This window comes from Styela clava, chromosome 15 (assembly GCF_964204865.1).
Source record: "Styela clava chromosome 15, kaStyClav1.hap1.2, whole genome shotgun sequence".
Classification (NCBI taxonomy): Eukaryota; Metazoa; Chordata; class Ascidiacea; order Stolidobranchia; family Styelidae; genus Styela; species Styela clava.
The window spans coordinates 17642472-17667436 of NC_135264.1; the positions used below are offsets into that span (position 1 = coordinate 17642472).

General features: G+C 37.2%; 1 protein-coding gene across 3 annotated transcripts in view; it reads right to left on the reverse strand.

Moving 5' to 3' along the window:
- The window catches only part of LOC120334055 (eukaryotic translation initiation factor 4 gamma 2-like), a 56662-nt gene extending 38063 nt beyond the window's left edge, over positions 1-18599 (reverse strand). The window contains exons 1-4 of one of the 3 annotated variants that reach the window (XM_078120575.1): positions 18174-18597; positions 15095-15152; positions 13831-13883; positions 4558-4611 (exon numbers count right to left, since the gene is read on the reverse strand). In XM_078120575.1, the coding sequence (XP_077976701.1) occupies positions 4558-4611; positions 13831-13862 (86 nt within the window). In that variant the 5' untranslated portion in view covers positions 13863-13883; positions 15095-15152; positions 18174-18597. Of the gene's footprint in view, positions 1-4557; positions 4612-13830; positions 13884-15094; positions 15153-18173 lie in introns of all 3 variants that reach the window. The other 2 variants (XM_078120576.1, XM_078120577.1) reach the window with 2 other exon arrangements.
- Positions 18600-24965: the final 6366 nt, after the last annotated feature.

Here is a 24965-nt window from a genome sequence, read left to right on the forward strand (position 1 = left end):
TTTTGGAATGACGAAGCCCTGTGACAACATACCTTTTAGTTTCTTGTAAGCGAATTTTCTATGTGAACTTTGTGTTTTCATGGTCAAAAAATGTAAATTTTGAAAATATTACTGAAAAATTATAATGACAGACCCGATGTCCGTTGCTATGCTCGAGTAGAGTAAGAAGAATAAATTAAATGTAGGTTTGAAAAACACAATGACCTGGGCGGCCAACATAATTATCAATCTTGACACGTATAAACACCCATAAAAATGGCATATATACCAATGCAGGTAGTCAGTCGAAGACAAAACAAAAATTTTTCGGGGCTCCCGAAGTATGCGAACCAAGATGGCGGACATCGGAATGTAATATGTGTACTAGGTTGGGGTTAGGCCATAATTTTAGGTATAAATACTACGGGAGGCTCTTGGCTAAAATAAAATATTGCCTAGCCCTAATCCTGGTACATATACTACGCTCTGGTGTCCACCATCTTGATTCACATGTATCTGGAGCGACGAAAAATGAATGGGAATACACCCATGGAATGAAAAATCACTGCAACAAACCGCTGTGATTCCACAACAAAACAATCAATTGGTGCCGCATCCAGGTGCGTAGTCAGGAGTTTTCAAAGGGGCGAATTCGGCAATATTCTAATCGCAGAATTGAAAGTAAAACTGGCAGGTTCGGCCAGGAGCCTAGAAAACGTAGGTTTCCAAGATCCTTGAGGTAATTAGACAGGGGCAATTACTTTTCTGAGTGGGCCAGTTACAGATGATAGACTTGGTTACTGGACTGGAGGCTCAACCTCAAATTGGAAACTATGAATAAAAACAGTCCATGTAATACAAAGAAGTAACAATCGGGATCATTATGACATGTTTTTCAACAGGAATTCAAATCCATAAGACTATAGTCGGAATTCCAGCAGTAGGCTGGATCCGTCCCGCGTGCAATAATTTGCCACCCCTGGTCTAAGAAATGTTTCAAGCTATGAAATGTATGATACAATTAAATGCTTTTTTTTACATTTAAAAAAGGGGATTTCGATCCCCAAAACACCCTGGCTACACCTGTGTTAATCGCTAGGACCACGGTTGATTACTCGCATAGGTTAGCTGAATGTGAGGAAAACTATGTGTAGAGGATTGAAAGAGTTGCAAAAATTTATAAATGTAAACACTAAACTTGGATATTTTTTCACTTTTCTGGCATAGTTTTTGTTTCCTCCTGAAAAAAGAAAGAATTTGCATGAAGTGCTGAATAAATAATGAATAAAGGAATTCGCTCAAAGCAAGGTCACGCTCACTCAATTCAGAATTAAATGAGACTCACTCAGAAGCAAAAGAGGATTAAAAAAATTATAAATAAGCAGGTACAATATTTCAATTGAACGGAACTGGGCAGAATGTTCTTATCCTTGTCAGGAAGGACTTATTCTGGCAGGACATGCTTCATTGACTATTCGTTTAGGATACGGTTGGATCATACAGAAGCTGTGTCACAACACACACTGCATGTCAATGCTACAAGAGTTCAAGCGACTTATGCAACCAATCAATCATGTATTAATTTCTGGTAAGAGTGACCTCTAGTGGCCATAACTCCTGGTAAGGGCTGCTCATTTTCGAATACCCGATTATTTCATAATCGAATCGAATATTTTATTGAAATCGAATCTTGAATACTTGGGGAGTCAATGAGAGATATGTAATAATATGCTATTTTTTGGACATACATCACTAAGACCGATTGCTGAGCGTTCACAGGCAATGAGACACAATAATACCTTATTAGAGAAACTAGTCATATTTCAGAATTGCGTTGTGGATTGGCTCCAATGAAAAAAAAACGAGAATATCAGTCAGAGACCGAAGACTTATCGATCAAAAGTTAGGGGATCCCAAAACAGCGCTCTTACTCCATAGTGACACCTTGTGTCCAGTGGCGCAACCAGGCCGTTTTCAACGGGGGGGTCCGACCGGAATTTACACAGTGCAACCACGACGTAAGTCGCAACGCCACTAGGTGTCGCCCCGCTGACCACGATAAATTGCTCATGGTTAAAAGGGAAACGCCATCGATTAAATCCCAGCCTTTCGCTTACCTTGCACTCGTTCATTAACGGCGCTTCGCTATGTCTTGCACCTCGTGGGTAGCAAAACGCCGTTCATTACATTCCAGCGAATTGCTAACGAAAAGCTGTTAATTATTTTCAACGTTTTCCTCGCTTTGCGCCTCGTGGATAGTGAAACTTGAATAAATTCCAGTGCTTCCCTCGTGCCGCGCCTTGCTCGTTGGGTGAATTCGTCAAGACTAAAAACAAAATGCACTTCTTGCGAATGGACCTTTTCCCGACCCTAACCCCGGAAAAATTCTAAACTAAACTGAAGCTCACCGGAAGACATAATGACAATTAAAATAATTGATTTACAACTAATTTTTGGAAACACAACTAAAAACTGACTAATTTAATGCAGGGATGTCCAAATCGAATTTAAATTCAAATATCGCAACCTTCAAATACTGTTTTTTCGTGTTTATAATAATCCCAAATATGGCGCACATATCCTAGGCGTCGTCGTCCATGTGTGGTTCGGCAATATATTACAGCTGACATGAAAGAATTTCGATAAACGCCGACTTGAAGAACTTATAAGACTTCGAGGACGTTTTTGATTGAAAATATTTTCTTATCGGGTATTTTAACTTAGTCGAGATGGTTTAGGCGTCCTCGGCAAATTGTGTCTTAATTAGTTGTTTTCATCCTCAGTTTCGATAGTGACCGAACATAACAGGAAATTTTTTCATTTCTTCTAATTTAGCGCGTATAAAATAGCTCTTAAATAGTATTTAATATCTATCGCGGATTTCGTCGGCATCCGGCATTGATAACAACATCAGTTCAGTTAAAGTTAGCGGTATTCATTTACAAACAAAAATACATAACAGCCGACATGAAATATTCAAATCAGCGCAGAATTCAATAATAAAACACGTTTTATGGTCTTAATATGCACATAGAAAGAAGAAAGGACAGAGAAATAGCGACTAAAAACTAAGAACGGTATGGTATGTTTGTGTACTTTTGTTTACCATCGTCATCATAATCAAATTAGTTAAACCCGATTCCCAAATTTCCGTCCGCCAATAATGGAGAATGAAGATGGAAAAACGTGTTTTACTTTTTGAGTCAGCGTTGATTTAAATTTTTCATGTTATGTGTTATAATTTTTTGATTATAAACCAATACCTCCAACTTAAAATGAACGATATTGTTATCAACGACGTCAGGACTCGGGATAACGATAAAATCTTCGATAGAAACCAAATAATATTTAGAAGCTATTTTATAGATTGCAAGAAATTGAAAAATTTCCCGTCAAGTTCGATAACTATCGAAACTGAGGATGAAAACAATTAATTAGGACAGGATTTGCTTTTAAGTTTATTGCCGAGACGCACAACATATCTTGACTAAATTGAAATATACGATAACAAATGTAAAAAATTTTCAACCAAAACGTCCTCGACGTCTTATAAGCACTTCAAGTCAGAGTTTATTGGAAATCTTCCACGACGACTGTTAGTTATTGCCGTGCCACACATGGCTGCTTTCGATTGCGATAAAAAATGAAATAATTGTGGAATGTTTTTAAATCAGAACGTGGACGGGGGCGGTAGGATGTTTACGGCGTTTTCGGTTTTCGGCCTTTCATATGTATAAAATCTTAGGTTATTCGAAGCAATATTTTTCCGAAAATAATTTTCGTATCCAGATTTTCAGAGTTTCTACTGCATTATTATAACATGAAGACGGGTGGCGTTACATTGCGTCAAGATGATGAAGCACGAGAGTATTCGTCACAAGAGAGAGAGAGATAGCATTATGCTATTGTCGCTTTCAATTCGCATCGACAGCGCGCGATTTCTACTTTTTTGAGATAACATATCTCATTTTCGAATACAAACATATACGCGGGGTTAGCGATTATTACGTAACTATCAGCAAAAAGGTATGATTGAAGTCGGGCGGTGTTAAATTACGTCGAGGTGAAAAGCACTGGAAAAAAGTAGTTTTCACCGGATTGTTATGACCGTGGAACGACGTTGTTTTAACGTAGAACAATAATAAAAAAAAACGAAATTCAAACGGGGGGACACGACCCCCGTAACCCCCCCGCTGGTTGCGCCACTGCTTGTGTCTCATCACTAATCAATTAATAACTCACTAATTATACGACATAATTCATCCAAAATCAATAGGCTTCTGGTCCGACATATGATGAATGCACATGCAAAATCTGGAGCAGATTCAATCTCGCTTTCGTGAGATATCTCGTGCATCTAACAGACAGACAGACAGACAAATACCTATCACATACTTACCGATTAAAATCGATAAGTAATGAGAAATTCACCTAAACCATTGCCGGAAAGGAAAAAAACAAGATAGCAGCAATTCGAAATTTTGCTCTGAACCGATTCGAATAATTTACTATTTGATTCGAAAGGCCCAGCCCTACTCTGGGTGGTTGACCATATATATTTCAGCACAAAGTCCAAACCTTTTCGAATAAACTTCAACATCGTCCTCGTGATCCGAGGCTTTGGGTCGAACTCTGAAAATAAAATCTTGTTAAATTAAAGAATTCCCGATGAGAGAAGAGCTTGAAAATTGTGTGTCATGGAGCCACATGATACTGCCGAAGTATGTGAACCAAGATGGCGGACACCGGAGCGTAGTATGTGTAACAGGATAGGGCCATAATTTCAGGTATAAATACGTCGAGGGTCACTTGGCTAGTCCCTAAACTTGAAAGAGAACTAAAATAGGGAAAATTGGAATAAAATCACGGCCTAACCCTAACCTGGTATGGCACACATACTACGCTCCGATGAACGCCATCTTGGTTCACATGCTACGGAAGTACCCTAATATGTATCATAGAGTTTTGGGGTTTAATAAATTCAAGAGTTTAAAACAATGTGAATGTTGGAATTTCCTAAAAATATCAAAGAAATAGGTTTCATTTAATCTGGTATTTGAATATACAGGGCGGTCACAAGAAAAAAAAAATGGTCAAAAAACAAAGAATACCTTTTACAAAGTTTTTTTAAGGCATATGTTATATTACATTCATAAATGCTCAAAATGCCGTCCGTGCCCTCAGTGTCTTAATCTAGAAATCTAAGCTCGTGTAGCGTTTTGAAAGTTAATTTGTGGGATATCGTTCCAATTCAACTTATTCGCATTGTGTTCTTGACCTCATATGACTTTCCAATTTCCCACTCTTGCTAGTTTTAAGCAATATTCACCAAATATTTCATTAAAAAGTTAGGAGAGGAAAGTCAATTCTTATGATCAAAAATGCTTCGGTGTCTTGACACATGTTATCAATCAATCATGTCTAAATACCTGTTCAGTGGAACCCCTAGTGATTGATCATATGTATTTTCAGCATGAGGTTTTCAGTGGTGCGGCGCATCACGCTAAGCGTTAGGAATATGTTTGTCGCACAGGTTCTGATTACTCTGCGTAGGTTCGCGGGGATAGTTATGCACGAAAGGTTTGCTTGACTCCACACCGCTGCAGGTAATTTTCGTAACTGCTGGTTGGTTACTGTTACATCGAGAATCGCATTCACTTGATTTTTGTATTGACTTAAACATTGCGTCTGTTTAACTTGTGTAGTAATTTATTTGTTATTGTTGACGCCGTAATTTCCCTGGATTGACAGTGTGCTTCTACGCACTTTGTTACGAAACAATTGAGAGAGTCTTCGTGGCAATTGCTTGCCCAGACATGTCTCGCTTAGACATGGATAGTTTCGGTAATTTGCTTTAGATAGCGCTTTACTTTTGCAGAGAATGGCGCTCGTTTCGTTGTAATTTGCAATAAGTTAAACTTGTTCAGCGACCTTGGCTTTCTGTTTTGACTGTAGGACGATTAAATAATGTAGATTATGGCTGCCCACATAGGCCTATCTTAGGGATATTTTATGAGCATTAAATGGCCTTTTGTGATTGATTTTACAGTTATAGTTTATTTAATTGATTTGTTCGGATTTCATTGACGAATGATTTCATGTTCAACTTATGATAATTTAAGCCTGGAATAGCCGACAAATTCGGTATGTTATAATTTGTAACTCTTTCTGATTTGAAGACTGCAAGTTATTCAATAGTAATTTGGTTCGACTTAATAATTAACTATGTTTGATAATTATGTTCATAAATTTGAGTAGGCTTTCTAAAGGCCGAATTGTGTATGATTATTTATTTATTGCAAGTATTTTGTATTGATTTGTTTTTACGTTTGTATTAAGATAACCGTGTCAACTGTATACTTCGAGTTGTGTGTTTTTCTGGATTGAGGATACAAACTTGGGGCTTGAAAGACCGCGTTATTGAACTGTTAATAAATATCTAGTGTGCAGTCGGTGTCGTCCAGGTCACAAAGAACGGCTGTTACATTAAAGTTATCGAATTTCCGCAAATAAAGTTATCGAATTTCCGCAAATGAAGTTATCAAATTTATGCAAATAAAGTCATCTGATTTGCATAACAAAAGTATCGTCGAATGCCGGCAGGAGTTCGGTAAATCGTCAAAATTGAAGAAATCATCCTAGTGTTGAACATTTAAACTTTTGTGTTGCATGTTTGATGAGCACTGTAATCGTACATTATGGATGCGCAATCTGTTTCGAAATCAAATTTAGAAGAGTTACGTGCTCGTCTTAAAGAATTATATCAAGATGCTGAGAGACTTATGACAGACTACAAAAATCGAGATTTGTTGAAATTGAAAAGTGCTGACATTGACAAACGGTTCACCGAGTATTCAAATGCTCATGAAATTCATGTGAGTACTTTACGTTCTGAAGAAGATCGGAGAAATGTCAGCGAATTTTTCCAGTGTGAACTGCGCGAGTTTCAAGAATTTAATGTGCACTTACGTGATTGGTTCAAAAAGAGTGACGCTGATGGTCATAAATCATCGACACATAGCCCTAAAGCACGTTCTATAATTTCTGGGAAAAGTTCCCGTCGTTCGGGTGCCAGTTCAAGTTCGAGTACTAAACGTACAGAAGCCATTGCCATTAGAGAACTTGCTCATGCTAGTATTTGGCAGCAAGTAGAAAAGGATGCCGCAACAAAGCGAGAAGATGATGCGAAAATGGCAGCGGAGAAAATGAAATTAGATGCCCAACTTGAAGCCGAAAGGCTAGAGCAAGAAGCACAAAAGCTTAAACAAGAGGCTGCACAGCAAGAGCGAGAAGCTCGAATGAAGGCTGAAAAGCTGAAACGCGATGCGGAAATAAGAGCTAGACAAATTGAAGAAGATGCTCGAAGTGGAACAAAGCGTTTGGAATTGCAGCATGCATATGAATCAGCCTGTATAGCAGCCGATGTATGGGAAAATGCTTCTCAGGGAGGCGAAGGTATGTCATTATATGAAAATATGTCTCGTTCACATTCACCTAATCAAATCCAAGAGTCGAATGAAATAGTGGTTTCAGTATTAAAGCCTCCTGATGTGAGACCTAAACTGCCAGCATCAGATTTGTTGTCACAACCTCGAGTCACAGTGGAAAATCCTGCACTAAATGTTAGAAGACCAGTTTCTACTGTTAATATGCGAGATGCCATGAATATTCCTGATCAGTATGAATCAGTGAACCGACCTCCGTACACCGAACCACACATCCCACAACAAAGAAACACGCATGATCAATCATCAGCAAATGTGGAAAGTTTATTGGGCAATATGGCATCTATGTTGCAAGACGGAATTGATAGACCTCGACCTGAATTATTGCATTTTAGTGGAATAGAGACTGAATATGTCCGGTTTATCACTAACTTCAACTTAAATATTGATAGAAGAGTACATGATACAAGTACAAAGTTGTCATATTTGGTACAATACTGCGAAGGTGATGCGAGGGAACTGATTATGCACTGTACAATGTTGCCACCCGACGAAGGTTATAAAGAGGCATGCGATTTGCTCAGAAAGACATACGGTCGACCAATGCTTGTGGCTAGAAAATATTCAGAAAAGTTGACTAAAGGACCATGGTTGAAACATGGAGATAACGAAGGTTTGTTACGTCTTTCTCAAACATTAGAAGAATGTTTAGTCACTTTGACTCATTTGAAATATTTTGGGGATTTGGATAATTTTGATACTATTTTGTCCATCGTATTACGACTTCCTCTCAAGTTGCAGAACAACTGGGAAGAATCAGTGGCAGAATTAGATGGACAAGATAGAGAAGTGAGATTTAAAGATCTTGTTCGATTTATGAAGAAAAAGGCTGCGGCTGCAAATACACCTTATGGAAAAGCCTTGAGAGCTCGAAGGGAGCAAGAACAGCAATATCGTTTACGATTTCAATCATCGAATAGGCGAAAGATTCACGCTCATTCTACTGCTGTGACTTCAGCTGTTGACAGCAGTGTTACCAGTGCAAAACATATTGAAAAGGGAAGAGATGTCTGTCCTGACTGTTTAAAGACGTCACACAAACTTGTTGACTGTTACAAATTCCTGCAGAAGTCACACGGTGACCGCTTGAAGATTGTTAGAAAGGCAAGATTGTGCGATAATTGTTTTGTATATGGTCATATGTCGAGAAATTGTCGTAAACCACCTGCTTGTACTGTTGACGGGTGTAGGTTGAAACATAATACTTTATTGCACAGAAGAGAACAAGAGACATGTACCCAGACAGAAAATGCTGCTGGTATAAATGAGTCAAAAGTTGAAGCATATGCGACTTCAAAAAGCTCAGCAGGATGTTTTTTGAATATTGTCCCTGTCAAGATCTGCGCCAACAGGAGAGAAATAGAAACATATGCATTTCTAGATGAAGGTTCTACTGCCTGCTTGTGTGATAAGCGACTTCTTGATCTATTGAAGTTGAGGGGCAAGAAAACGCAGTTTTCGTTGACAACTGTGAATGCGGTACCAACATCACAAGATGGTTATGCGGTTGATTTTACTGTAAAATCACTTGATGGTAGAGAAAGTGTTGATTTATCTCATGTGCTAACTGTTGATAGACTGCCTGTTAAAGCTAATGAAGCACAATTTGATGTACAAAGTTATGCACATTTGAAGGGATTGAAGATTCCTACTCTGCCGTGTAAAGATGTGATGTTGATGATTGGGGTAAATGTCCCTAAAGTGTTTTGGACAATGGATGAGAAACGAGGGAAACACAATGAACTTTCGGCGAAGAAATCCATTTTAGGATGGTCATTGGTTGGACCAGCTTTATCTCGCGAGAGAAACAGTGATGTTCACATTCATTGCGTTCAAGTGCAAGAGGAAGACTTGCTGAGCCAGCAAATCAAATGTTTGTGGGAAAGTGATTTCAAAGATGCTTCACTGTCGCCTATTCCATCGATGTCTAAGGAAGACAAATATGCATTGCAATTGATGGAAGATTCAGTTGAGATCGTGGACGGACATTATCAGTTACCATTGCCATGGAAGCCAGGATGTCCTGATTTGCCAGACAATCGAAGTGTTGCGATGAAACGCTTAAAGTACATTGAACGAAAATTGAAAAGTGATCCTGTTTTGAAAAAGAAGTACTGTGATACTATGGAGAAATATATTAGTCTTGGATTTGCAAAACGTATCCCGAATGAATATAAAGTTGGCAATAAAGGTGCAGTTTGGTACTTGCCTCATCACCCTGTGTTTTCTGAACAAAAGCCAGGCAAGGTACGTGTTGTTTTTGACGCTGCATCACGTTGTATGAATACTTCCTTGAATGACCAACTATTGAGAGGCCCGGATTCGGCAAATTCTCTACTTGGAACACTTCTCCGCTTTAGACAACACGAAATAGCTATTGTGGTTGACATCGAAGCAATGTTCCATCAGGTGAAAGTACACCCGAAGGATTGGAATGTATTGCGATTTATGTGGTGGCCTGGAGGTGATTTGTCACAGGATCCATCAGAATATTTTATGGTCAGGCACATATTTGGTAGCGTCTCATCTCCATTTTGTGCTAATTGGAGTCTGAAGAAGACAGCTCAAGATCATCAAGATGAATTTGACGAAAATGTTGTCAAAGGAGTTGAGCGAAATTTTTATGTTGATGATTACCTGAATGGCTCATCTACTGTAGACCAGGGAATTCATATTGTTCGAGAAACGAATAAATTGCTGGAGAAAAAAGGATTTCATCTAGCAAAGTGGAAAAGTTCCAATCCTGAAGTTCTGTCGGAGATTCCTGCTAAAGACAGAGCAGACTCTGCGTCAAGTGTAAATTTAGAACCTGAAAAGATCGATCGAGTACTCGGAATAAAGTGGAATATCCAAGAAGATTGTTTTGGATTTGATGTTAATGTGAAATCAAAACCAGCAACAAAACGAGGGATTTTGTCTGTACTCAGTTCGATATTTGACCCGATGGGAATAGTGGCACCTGTAATACTAAAGGCAAGGATATTGATGCAGCAGTTATGTCGAAATAATTATGGATGGGACGATGAAATATCGAATAGTGAAAATTTATTGTGGAACAGATGGCTCGAAGATATTTCTGGACTTGAGAATATATTCATGCAAAGATGTTTTGCGCCTTCTGGTTTTGGCAATATTGTGACTCGTCAAATACACCATTTTGCAGATGGCTCTGCAGTTGCCTATGGAACTGTATCGTATTTGCGACTAATCAATGAAGATGGGAAGATTCATGTTGCGTTTCTTTTAGGAAAAGCTCGACTTGCACCCATCAAAACTGTTTCAATACCACGACTGGAGTTGACTGCTGCCGCTCTTGCAGTCAAATTAGATTTATTGCTGAGACGTGAATTGGACTTCGAAGAAATAGAGTCGATGTTTTGGTCAGACTCAACTTCCGTGCTTTTGAGTATTAATAATACATCACGAAGATTTCCAACATTTGTGGCAAATCGCCTTGCAAAGATTGAAGAGGGATCGAATGCTTTGCAGTGGAGATATGTACCTACAGATTTGAATCCGGCAGACGATGCATCCAGAGGGTTGTCGGTACAGTCATTGATGGATGAACGATGGCTAAAAGGACCATCATTTCTCCAAGAGCAAGAGGAATATTGGCCTAAACCGCCAGTACAGTTACCTGAGCTTCCTGATGAATTCGTAAGATGCAAGCCACGAGTTGTTGCGAATTATGTTTCTGAGTTTGCTTTGAAGCCAATGGATAAATTCATTTCATATTTCTCAACATGGTATAAATTGAAAAAGGCAAGTGCATGGATGATTCGATTCAAAGAATACCTTCATAAGAAGAAAAAGAAATATAAGTGCAATGAGAAACTCGAAGTTGAAGAATTGCGAGTTGCTGGAGACGACATTTTGAAATACATACAGAGACAAGAATTTGGCGAAGTTATTGATGCCTTGCTGAACGACAATCATAGAAGTACAACTGGGAAACAAGTACTGAAGAGATTGAAGATTGCAAATTTTCTGCATAAACTCAATCCGATTGTGAAAGATGGCTTCATCAGAGTTGGTGGGAGATTGAGAAATGCACCGGTTGATTTCGATGTTAAACATCCGATTATACTTCCACATAAACATCATGTAACTGAGATGATTATAAGAGAACATCATGTATCTACACATCATTCTGGTATGGGGAGTACATGGACTTCTCTAAGACAACGATTTTGGATCGTTAAAGGAGGCGCTATGGTGAAATCTGTTATCAGAAAATGCATGTTTTGTCGAAGAAGAAGTTCACCTGTGAGTAAACAGATTATGGCAGATCTTCCGAAAGAAAGAGTCACACCAGTTGAAAGACCATTTACCTATGTTGGAGTGGATTACTTCGGACATTTTCTTGTAAAGCAAGGACGAAGTACTGTCAAGAGGTGGGGCTGTATATTTACATGCATGACAACTCGTGCCGTACACTTGGAAGTTGCATACTCGATGGATGCAGATTCATTCATAAATGCGTTAAGAAGATTTATTGCACGTAGAAGTAGACCATTCAAGTTCATCTGTGACAACGGTAGTAACTTCGTTGCAGCAAATAAAATCCTACGTAAAGAAATAGAAGTTTGGAATTCAAGCAAAGTTGGACAATTTTTGCGTCAGGAGAATATTAAATTCCAATTCAATCCACCTACTGCTTCTAATTTTGGAGGATGTTACGAAAGATTAATTCGATCCGTTCGAAAGATTTTGGTTGCTCTCTTACACGATCAGTTGGTGTCAGATGAAGCTTTGACTACTATTTTTTGTGAAGTGGAATCACAGTTAAATTCCAGACCCATCACTCCAATAAGTTTTGATCCGAAAGATGATGAGCCACTCACTCCAAATCACTTGCTGTTACTGAATCCTACAAGTAATTTACCTCCTGGCATATTCGACAAAAAGGACTGTTACACTCGACGAAGATGGCGACAAATTCAGTATTTAGCTGATCAGTTTTGGATCAGATGGACCAAAGAATACTTACCCACACTTCAGACACGACAGAAATGGACCTCTAAAGAACGTAATATGGAAGTTGGTGATATTGGGCTACTTGTAGACAATACTATACCCAGAGGGAAGTGGCAGACTGGACGTGTTATGGAAACTACACCTGATAAACTTGGAGCTGTGCGTCAAGTTACTGTGAAGACATCAAGGGGTTTATTGAGAAGGCCAATTGCAAAGTTGTGCTTGATTCATAGAGTTAATGAGTAAAATGTTTTCACGTGTGTGATATCCTCGATGTAAGATATTTGTGAGTAAGATGTTTTCACTGGGTTCCAACATCTGGCTGGGGGAATGTTACATCGAGAATCGCATTCACTTGATTTTTGTATTGACTTAAACATTGCGTCTGTTTAACTTGTGTAGTAATTTATTTGTTATTGTTGACGCCGTAATTTCCCTGGATTGACAGTGTGCTTCTACGCACTTTGTTACGAAACAATTGAGAGAGTCTTCGTGGCAATTGCTTGCCCAGACATGTCTCGCTTAGACATGGATAGTTTCGGTAATTTGCTTTAGATAGCGCTTTACTTTTGCAGAGAATGGCGCTCGTTTCGTTGTAATTTGCAATAAGTTAAACTTGTTCAGCGACCTTGGCTTTCTGTTTTGACTGTAGGACGATTAAATAATGTAGATTATGGCTGCCCACATAGGCCTATCTTAGGGATATTTTATGAGCATTAAATGGCCTTTTGTGATTGATTTTACAGTTATAGTTTATTTAATTGATTTGTTCGGATTTCATTGACGAATGATTTCATGTTCAACTTATGATAATTTAAGCCTGGAATAGCCAACAAATTCGGTATGTTATAATTTGTAACTCTTTCTGATTTGAAGACTGCAAGTTATTCAATAGTAATTTGGTTCGACTTAATAATTAACTATGTTTGATAATTATGTTCATAAATTTGAGTAGGCTTTCTAAAGGCCGAATTGTGTATGATTATTTATTTATTGCAAGTATTTTGTATTGATTTGTTTTTACGTTTGTATTAAGATAACCGTGTCAACTGTATACTTCGAGTTGTGTGTTTTTCTGGATTGAGGATACAAACTTGGGGCTTGAAAGACCGCGTTATTGAACTGTTAATAAATATCTAGTGTGCAGTCGGTGTCGTCCAGGTCACAAAGAACGGCTGTTACAGTTACGGCACCCTCAATCATCAAATCCATGCTTCCGATAACCTGTAATTCTGAACCCAACATGGAATGGTAACCGAACGAGAGGCTGTGGTTTGCCATATGGTTAAGCTGTTTTATCAACTTTCCTTTCCTCGGGATAATTTGTAAATCTTATCCTGTTTCATAGACAGAGAACAAAAGTCCAAACCTTTTTTCAATAAACTCCATCCTTGCTTCCATTGTCTGTGACTTCGGATCGAACTATGGAAACAGAAAATATTTCTATGACTGGACTCAACAAGCAATAAATCAACAAATTTTTTTTCAAGAACCATTAACGAGAATATCGGTCGGAGGCCGAAGACTTATCGATCTTAGATCGGTAATTAGTTAATAACTCGCTAATTATACGACATAATTAACCCAAAATCTATAGGCTTCTGGTCCGAGGTAAGATGCATACACATACAAAATTTGGAGCAGATTCAACCACGCGTTCGTGAGATATCGCGTTCATCTAACAGACAAACAGACAGACAAATACCTATCAACATACTTACCGATCTCAAGATCGATAAGTTATAACCTAGTTTCCATATTTGTGAGCTTTCTTCACATCCCAACCAGTGAGTTACCACCCACCATTTCCAAATGTTACATACAGTTCCGATTAGAACGAGAAATTGTCATTACGTAACAATTATGAAACAATTGGAATTAATAATAAATGGTGTTTGGCTTGATCTGATAATATCCAATAGATGAATAGATAAAAATCCTGATAAGTGTTGGGTTGAAAATATGTAGAAATATAATGGTGGGTTGGAGATTAAACTGTTTCCCAAACACGATAAAAAAATGTAGTGACCCCAGTGATTGGACTAGGAGTGTAGCCAGCGGAGGGGGGTTGGAACCAGGCCCCTTTTTAAAATGAGAATAAGAGCTTATCTCTGTATCGAACATATCATTATTTCGGTACTTTCAAAGCATGTGAACCAAGGTTGCGGACTGTACCAGGTCAGGGTTAGGCTATTACGAGCTCGAGGACTAGCCAGGTGAGTCCAGTAGTATTTGTAACTGATATTATGGCCTAATCCTAATCTGGTACACATACTACGTTCCGGTGTCCGCCATCTTGTTTCACATACTTCAGGAGTACCGGTATTATATGCCATCATCAGACTTGATATGAGAGATAAAAATCCTGATATGCGTTGGGTCAAAAAAATGTAGAAATATAATGGTGGGTTGGGAATTGACTGTTTCACCCAGCATTGTTGCCGTAGTGACGCTTAATCCCCAGTGATTGCACCATGAGCGTAGCTAGGGGGCGGGGTTGGAGGGGTCAGACCCCCCTCTTGAAATGAGAATGAAGGCATATTCTGTAGCATACATATTTGTAGCTTGAAACGATGTTTAGACCCTCAAGACTCTTTTGAAAATTATTGCAAAAAACACACAAAAGTTCGAACCTTCTTTGAATAAACCTCAACATGATCTATATAGTCTGTGGCAGCTCAGAGCTGAGATCTGGAAAACAAAGAAAATCTGTAAAACAGGGGTTTCAAACTCGTGTCAAATCTCAAGTTTTTGTTCAAATACTACATGGCAGGGCTACTCATCTGGTGAATCATGGTCTGAATCCAGACATTCTGAGCATTGGATTCGGACTGCACCTAATTCATGGGTGGACATTGCCGACATTCGTTTACGAGGCTTTTAATTTACAAATTTATTTCCTTTACGTCGAAAAATTGACGTTGAAATTATTTTATTTCTATGTGGCCTGCTTATTATTTGCATAGGTCTTCTCAAGCATGATTTGTGTAACCTTATATTCGGGTCTTAGGGTCTGCCAATCATGATATTTGATCGCATGCCGGTTATCGTCACTTTAAAGATAAACACGACCACCGAGATAAAATGATTTGTGACCCTTTTGTTTTGATGATTCAACAAAACACGACAGGGACAGAAAAACACAGCTATCAAATAACCCGTGGACGTACAGTGAGTGTATTACTTATCACATTCCAAAATTATTTCAACATTCGGGTTAATAGGTTGTCCAAAATGGTTACCGCTTTACAACTTAAATTTACCGCTCAATTGTTAAAAATAGTTAATTCTGTGAGTATGATTCTACCAAACTAACATGATCTGGTTCTAAACATATAAAATTATTAGCGCATATCAGCATAACTGTACAACAGGGATTCAATTTTTCTACCCGTCTTATTGGAGGCCTATATGGAAAAACCCCTTTTTTGAGTGCTAAAAATAGACATCGTCCTATTTGCCATGTGGACTTATTAGCCGGGGAAATACGTTATTTATAGCAGTCATTGTTACGATGTCCAATAAATTGTCACAAGTTGGAAAAACAAGTCGATTTATTAGAAAATAATTTCCTGCAAATAATTCTGATAACGATAGTTAAAAGTATCGATCCTTTACCAGGATGATTTCATGTTGCGCAAAATAATGCAATCCATGACTGGTACCAGCTTTTAAAATGTCATGCCTTATTAATTTAATTCTGTTCAACGTAACTCATGATTGTATCGACAATCTGTGGACATAAAATGTGTGGTAAACTGACCGATTTTATTAAATATTGATTCCTATTTTTATATTGATAAAATAATGAAAGTATTGATACCAAATACCACGGGTATTTGTGGACACGAAATACGTGGTAAACTGCCCAATTATAATTAATTTCGGATTCGTATTTACAAAATAATAAAACTATTATAATTCTAAAATGCAACGGCGATCTGTGACCTTGAAATGTGTGATTTACCAACATTTGAGTTATGATAATAGAATTAAATTAACATGGTAAGGCATTTTAAATAGTGGTATCGGTCATGGATTCGAATATTTTGCGCAGCACAAAATCATCCTAGTAAAAAGTCCATACTTTTAAATACAAACCAATGGCAACCATTATCCAAATTAGTTCCCAAGAGCGGGATAAGGTATAAAGTCTTTTTCTGACTTGTGACAATTTTTCGTGAGTACGAAAATAAGAATCAAAAACTAAATATATTCGGCACAATATCACGGCAATCTGTGGACATAAATTGTGTGGCAAACTCACGATTAATATTAATTGATGATTCCTATTTTCGTATTTACAAAATACAACGTCGATCTGTGAACTTAGAATTTGTGGTAAACTACCCGATTATAAATAGTTTTTGATTCCTATTTTCAAATTTATAAAATAATAAAAGTATTATTACTCAAACATACAACGGCGATCTTCGGACTTAGAATGTGTGGTAAAGTTCCCGAATATAATTAATTTTTGATTCGTATTTTTGTACTCACGAAAAAAATTGTCACAAGTCGGAAAAATAACTCATACTTTATCCCGCTTTTTGGCAAATAATTTGGATAATGATTGGTATTTAAAAGTATGGGTGTTTTACTAGGATGATTTTGTGTTGCGCAAATATTCAAATCCATCATTGATACCACTATTGCCATATTTAAATTAAATTCTGTTAACATGACTCATGGTATAAAAAATATATACTGCAATAATCTGCAAATATGAAATGCCTGGTAATATAGCTAGGTTGTAACTTGTAGATAGCAAGTATTCCATCGCTTATTGTATGGAAATTCCTACATACATTTAGATAAGCTTCAATTAGTGGATTTTAATTCGAAGTATTCGAAATTTCATATTCGAAAAAAATAATTTCGAATGTATTCGAAATAGTGAACTATTCAGCATTGGCCATCTCTGGAAACAATCTTGATTAGGCAATACTGGAATGATTGACAGCCGGTTAAGGAAATGGGCCTTAAAAGATGTCGAAATATAATTTTCGGAAAGACAGGACTCCAATAATTTTTAGTTTTGTATATGGATCTAAAATAGTTGAGTCAGTGAGTAGCCCTGCTGTAAAATTCAGTGATTTGAAAATTTTTTACACTCGGTGTTTCAAGGCAATGAGCAGATGACACAGTCAGGTGGGGGTTAGGATTGACATATGCAAAGATTGATATTTTGCGCCCACTAAAAGTACGAAACTACATTGGACCCGTTTTTTGTGAAAAACAGGAGAGATTATTAGTGCCCTTTTGGTCCTCAAAATAACTACAGGAGTGGTGACTCCTCTACGGCCCATGGCCGGGGCCACGGCCCATCTAATTGGGCCACATGGGCCGTGTTCCATAGCTTGATGGGCCGTGGCCCCATCAGGAAAAATTCAATTATCTTAACAAAATTTCCAATTTTTACCAAATTGTCAATATTCGAACCAAAAAAATATACTCCTGTAGTATGTATACCCGATTAGGGTTAGGACAAAAAAAAATTCAGATTTTTTACATTATATTTCTATTATGAGTTCGGGGACTGTCTGTGTTAGCCAAGTGGATAGTTTCTTTACACAACTTGATGGGCCGAGGCCCAATTCGATGGGCCGTGGCCCCGGCCCATGGGCCGCAAAGGAGTCACCACTTTCACTCCAAAATAAGGTACCGGTATGTGATTATCGAGTTATCACTATAAAATATATAAACAAATACCTTAACCCTATCAATCACTTTGTCTCGCTGTGAGTGTTGAATTCTGAAAACATCAGCTTTCCAATACGATGTTAACAGAGTATGAATCAGTACCGGTATGAGGCTATCAGTAAACAATGATTTACGACCTTTTTTTTATTTTTTTTTTTGGGTGGCCAAATTAAAATCCATTGCCAATTTGGATTTATGAATATGATATTTTTGGTTATCCAAATACATGATTTCAATTTAGTTGCATGAATTCCAATTTTGCATATAATTTATGTGATTTTACAAGTATACAATATACAGATAAATAATGACAAATATTAAATAAAGATACATTTACCCATGCCATTAGATCCAGTTTTTTTTTTGTCCATGTTTGTGATACAATTAATCCAGTGTCCATTTGAATACACATTTCCAATACCAGCATTCATATCATACAATATATATTATCGATTTATTCATTATTAGCATTTTAATTTATATGAAAAAACAAGATTTTAGAAGGATTAGACAAAAAATCAGACAATTAACCATCATGCCCTAGGTAATCTCTACATTCGATGTATATGTACACATCTTGTTTAATTGAACACAAACGGGAACAATGGGTGTCACAACATACCTAATCGATTTATTAATTATGCAGTCCATATGATCATTTCTAAGCAAGTCATTTCTTTCCTCATTCTTCATTAATCTCATCATCCCTATTAATTTGCATTTAAAAATGGCTCTCATGTTACACTGCATTTTATCTAGTTCATCATATTTAATTGAATTCCTGTATTCCCAAACGGTCGATTTTGCACAAAACACTTTTACGACCACTGTGAATCCAGCGGAATTTCAGCGGAAAATTATTCTGCAGTTTTCAACCGGTTCCCACGCGGAATAAAATAACTTACAATAATTTTTCTTACGATCAAACGGATCCTACTCAGAATTAAAACTTCCGAAAAAAAAACGCAGAGCAAAAGATCTGTTTAAGCACATTCAGCTGGTAATGGTTATTATAAAATACCTGAATAATACAAATGGTAAGATTTGAGCCAAATTCGAATATGTTATTCTATTTTCCGACAACTTTTGACAATGATTTCGTTTACATGTATGACTCAAGTGGCCAACACCATGGTGTGTGATCACCAGCAGAACAAATTTTTAATTTTTTTCACAAGAAATCAATTTTTTTTAATCTTCGGTACGAAATCGATGATTGGATGCCGAATTTGAAAATGGCCCTCATTTAATTGTAAATACGAATAATGCATATGATCATAAATAGCATATATAATATTATCCGGGATCAAAGCAAGATTTTCTGAAATCTACTTTCAATTATATATCGACTAAAAATCGGATTATGGTATTTTTCGTATTTGTTTTCAGTAAACGTGAAGCTGGACTCAGCGCACCCCGATGAACGATACGCTTTCCATCAAACCTATAACCTGCGCGGCTTCCGAAAAAGAAATGTTTTATTTTTTTTAAAACAAACATTTTTCCAACGCTATTCGTGAGCGATTCACCTATAACCCAACGTTTTTGGGCTTCGTCATAATACCAGAGACCATCTTTTGGTTTGGGTTTCAAAACTACCTGCTTTGGGTTGAATTTCAGTTAGTGCTTTATGTCCATGTTAGAATGAGATTTTTGTCAAAATATTAAACATAGCTAATTTGGTTTTGCTGTGAAACACCACGCTAGAAACACGTCTCACAGTAGGCTACTGCTGATCACTCTGCACGGGTTCGAATTTGGCGGGGGACAATTACGTGCGGGGGGATTGCTGGAATCCTCGCTGGCGCAGGGTGGTTTACTTAACCGCTGGTCGGTTACGACTCCTTCCACCATCGAGACCAGAAACTGAAGAAAATAACCGATTAACTTATCCCATGACTAGGCTTACCATACGTCCGCTTTAGGCTGGACATTTAATTCAAAATCATCAAAAAATTGCCAATAAGAAAAAAAATGTATGTTTTGAAAAGGTTATTCTGTATCGGAGGGGTATACTCGCTTTTATCATGCTTTGCAATATAATTTCTCTTAATTCATCTTTAATTTTACTATTAAGTTGCTCCATTGCGTCTTGTCGTACTTCCGTTGATTTTCGAAGTTTTCTCCGAAGATCTAACATGTTGTGTTTTCGTTCACATTCCTAGTCATGTGACATCCCATGTTCATATCTTCCACGTATTGGACACGTTTAGTGGCCATAACGATCGTTTCAAAATTTTGTTGTTATTGTTATTTGTCTCCGTCTCCATTTAAAAAAAAAATCGCTTTTCTCTTCGAATACTGGACCAATTGCTTTGATATTTCCAGTGGTTAAAGATAAAATTTTTAGCTATTACTTTTTTTTTCGCTATGACGTCATCAAAATTATTGCCACTGGGTGGCGCTACGTGTCCATATATTTGAGCATAGCTCTCTTGTTTGTAAATGTTCATGAATTTTTCTGTGGCAACATCAACAGGTTATCTTTAAACAACACCAGTACATGTTCATTACTTGCATATTATATCCACTACGTACCATAACCAAGCAATTCAAGACGGATTTTCTATTTGTCGTCGTCTCATGGTCCTTGGTGTTTTCGCTTTTCCGTTAATCGATATCGAGTGGATTTTTTTTATAATTGTTGACCGTGCTTCAATTCGTTTCTTGGACTTGTTTCTGTCGATTATACGAGCTATTGTTTGTGAAAATAATCACTTATAATACAATTGCAGTTTTAATTTCACCGAACTTCCGTCAATAGTTCCGGATTAAAATCATTTAAAATATTCTCGATGCAGAAAGTTTTTGAATAAACTGGCAGTTCTTTAATTCGTTTTTACTTTCACGAATGTGCTTGTTATGTTTTTTTTTAAAATACAAAGATTGACGTCAGTTAATTTCAAATATAGAAGGCGAATTTAAGCAAATGCTTTGCTTTAATATACTTTGTTTTATATTAATGGATGTTGATGCGCAAAATAGATGCAAATGAATTTTTAATGCTTTAAAAAAATACGCTCGCTGAGTTAATTTATCCCCTTACTGCGAAAATAAAAAAGGACCTGTTGGCCTTCAGAACAAAACTTACTGTAAAAGTGGGAAAAACAGACTCCATTGAAACTCATACTATATACGATTAAAAAAAACAACGAAACAATGCGCTTACTATTTTAATAATATTTTTAACAGACAATAATGCAAATATAGTATTATAGGCTTGTTCAAGTACTTCATTGCAGTTTGAAACCACCACCCTTTATAACTCTGATTCTAGGTTATCCTCTAATTTTGGAAAGACACTTCAACTTAAAGAAACCACCTGATTTATTCAACAAAATGAACAACTAACCAGTAAGAATCAGTCTATTCCTAGAAGGAATAATGTGCAGCCTTCGTTGTTTTGGAAGGATTTTTGATTTTATGACCCTCATCTAGAATTCGAACTGGATGGGGGCTGGGCAAAATATTCGAACAGGAAACTATTGGAATACCTGGTAACATGTGACTTAGACACAGCAGGTCAATCGCGCTGAATCAAACGATTAAATTGCACAACGGACTCGCAGATTTCTGACAAAAACACGAGTTTACACGTACTTTTCGCTTCCGTTAAGATTGAGTGTTATATTTGTGTTTTTTATATATTTGTTTCCTGTACCACCATTGCTACATTTTTAAATGATCTTATTGTGCGTTAATATCGCATAGATTTCACATCTTTCCAGTGGGCTATTTGGTAAAATTCAATTCACAAAAATGTAACATTTCAAAATTTTCCGAGCGGATATATTGATTTGAATATGAAATACCATTAGGTGAGTTCTATCAGATTTTCAATGTATACGCAGTAACAACATTTCGGAGGATTTGTTTCGAGGCAAATAAAAAACATAGACTCGATAGACAAAGATGGACAGAAAATGACAACGAATTCAGGAACCAGCCATAAAGATATTGTTCATTTTTTAATATTACGAAGACGATCGATAAGGACAAAAATCAAAATGAATTTATTAGGAAATTTTAGTCGCAAATTCCTTCCTATAGTTTTCCTCAGCGAATCTTCGCCAGTGATCTTACAATATCTTTCGAGTTTGTCAGAGCGAGCAGTTCTCGATGTCTCGATTGAGCACCCTCGCTATGGTTTCGATTACAATTTGTAAATATGGATTATAAACGGACTTCGTTAAAATTCTGTTGTTTTTGATTTTATTGCTTCTTCACACAGAGTTCGGTTTTACAGTTAACGCACGTTGAGTCCGCAAAGATTTCCCCTGGTGTGAAAATAGTCCGCGACCAAAAAAGGTTGGGAAACACTGTGTTAAACAAACAATATAAGGTCAAAGCAGAGGGCGTTGTTAACATTCCCCACTACTGTCATCAGTTATATTTAGATTCCAAATATAAATGAATTTCAGAAGTTAGATTTTATATCAAGTTTTATTAACCATGGAATATCCCGAGAAACGTAAAGTTGACAGAAACTGTCGAGCATTTAACAAAGATTGGATACCGAAGTATTTTTTTACAAAGGTTGGCAACAAAGCAGTATGTTTACTGTGTGGTCAAGGTGTTGCGGTATCAAAAGAGTACAACATTACTCGTCATTATGTGGCGAAACATTGAAACTATGACAATAATTTATCAGTAGTGGAACTGCAGACTAGAGCAACAGAACTGGACAGAAAACTTGCCAGGCAGCAGAATAATTTTTAAAAGCGATTTATAATTTTCTTTCTTGCATTAGCGAATAAACATGTGATTAAGATATTGAATACTATTCATGTAATAATCCGGCCCACCGAGGACTTCATTTTCCCACATCTGGCCCGCCGATTAGAGAAGTTGCCCACCCCTGGTGTAGATAATTACTAATTTTTCTTATTTTTAGCTTTTGTCACAGATAGGTTTTTGTTCTGTGTATTGAAAGAATCAGAAGACTCAAATTCCGGATTTGTGGTTTGTACAGCTTCACAGTTGAAAACACTTAAAACAGCATAAAACAGAGAACACATGAAAACACGTCCGACACCCAACCCAGCCGAGCGAGGAAGAGATCGAAGCCCTTTTTTCTCACAACTCGGGGGTGGTTGGAGTCGCACAGTAACCGGACCCGGATGAAGTATATTCATAGTGAGGGTTCTCGAATACAAATAGGCAAATATAAAAAGGCAAACTGAACTAAAACACGCGGATAATAAAAACCGTGACACTTTGGCGAGGGTGTTGTTTTACCGGGGGCTTTGTACAAATGATATTCTGACCTACCAAGCAATCTTTCTTTTATCGTGGTTTAGTATTTGGTTAAAAGGCAATGGGATGCGTAGACGAGTTTATTCTACATTTACCCTGTACTCTGTATAATTCAAGAAACGCGCAGAACTAAAATCACAAAAAAATTCCAAAACCAGCATGAAACCAACTGCCAGTATCGATATATATTACTGAAAATTAAGATTTTATTACTTATTCCAAGGTGGAGGCAGCGAAATCCGTTTCACATCGTGCCTTGCAGAAGTTGAAGCCGACCCTGCCCGTGCTTATCTAATCAGTGAGTAAATATTATCGTTAGGTGGCGATGGCAATCTTTGCCACTTGGTACAGTTATCTCCTCTTACTTTTCTCACTCTTTCGCGCAGTAGTTTCTTCTTTACACTCAAACATTGTTGTCTCTTAGCAACCCGATACCTTATTCTTGTGTGCTCACAATTCGAGGTCTGTGACTGAACAATAGTGCCAAGAAACAGTTAACAATTATAAGACAACACTTTGGTGTTGTATCAACAATGCTGAATTACTCAGATAAATTTGGAATTTAAAAAAGCAAGAACAGCAAAGGTTATTATTCTGTATATATATACACCGCCACCATTTATCTCGTTTTCTTTGTTTCTGTTTAAAACGTAAGTTAGATATAAACAAGTAAGGTTAGTTTAATGCTCCATGTTTCTAAACTGGAATGGGGAGAGGTCGATCAGAAATAAAAAAAATTAGTGGTGAGGCGATTTCAAGACAGAGCAGAGAAGAAATGGATATATATATATTATTTTTATCACGGGATACTCAGTAGAAACACACGCCAAAAACATTCAAGGCACTGAAAATATTAGTAATTATTTAGTTAGGAAGGAATGTAGATTGCACTAGAAATTGAAATCCTTTGATGGCCAAATATACAAACGTCGGTGCTCCCAACTGTGTGTACCAAGATGGCGCACAACCTGAACATAGTATAGGTATCAGGTTGGGTTCAGGTTGTGCGTCATCTTGGTACACATACTTGCAGCGCGCCCAAATTTTCGATAGCATTCACATCCTATTCCGCTTATAAATTATGACTCTGAAAAGTTCTGTGTAAAATCACAACTAACGGCCGTTTAACTTTTGAGGGGCACAACGCGTTCCTACGACAAACACCCGTACGCAAAAAATAATAAGTTTATGAGCAACTTTTGTTCAGTGCATTAAAAGTGATGTCGTTCGAGTGCCACAAAAATTTGTTCGCGGGCCACAGTTTGCCGACCACAGTTATACAAACATCTACCGGAAAGTAAGTAGTTACAATAGTACCAGCAGTAATCGGCTGAAACGAAATATTCCAATATTAGACTCATAGACAACATATATATCCATTAGGTTTGCTTTAAATATTTATTTACTTTAATTTGTTAAACATAAATTATCCATATGATATTAGAACACAGTGGCATTTTTATGATCAGCGTGTGATAATCGAGCGGAAATTTGTCACAGCAGCAAAGAATCATTATGGTGTGCTCGATTATTGTTTTTTTTTAG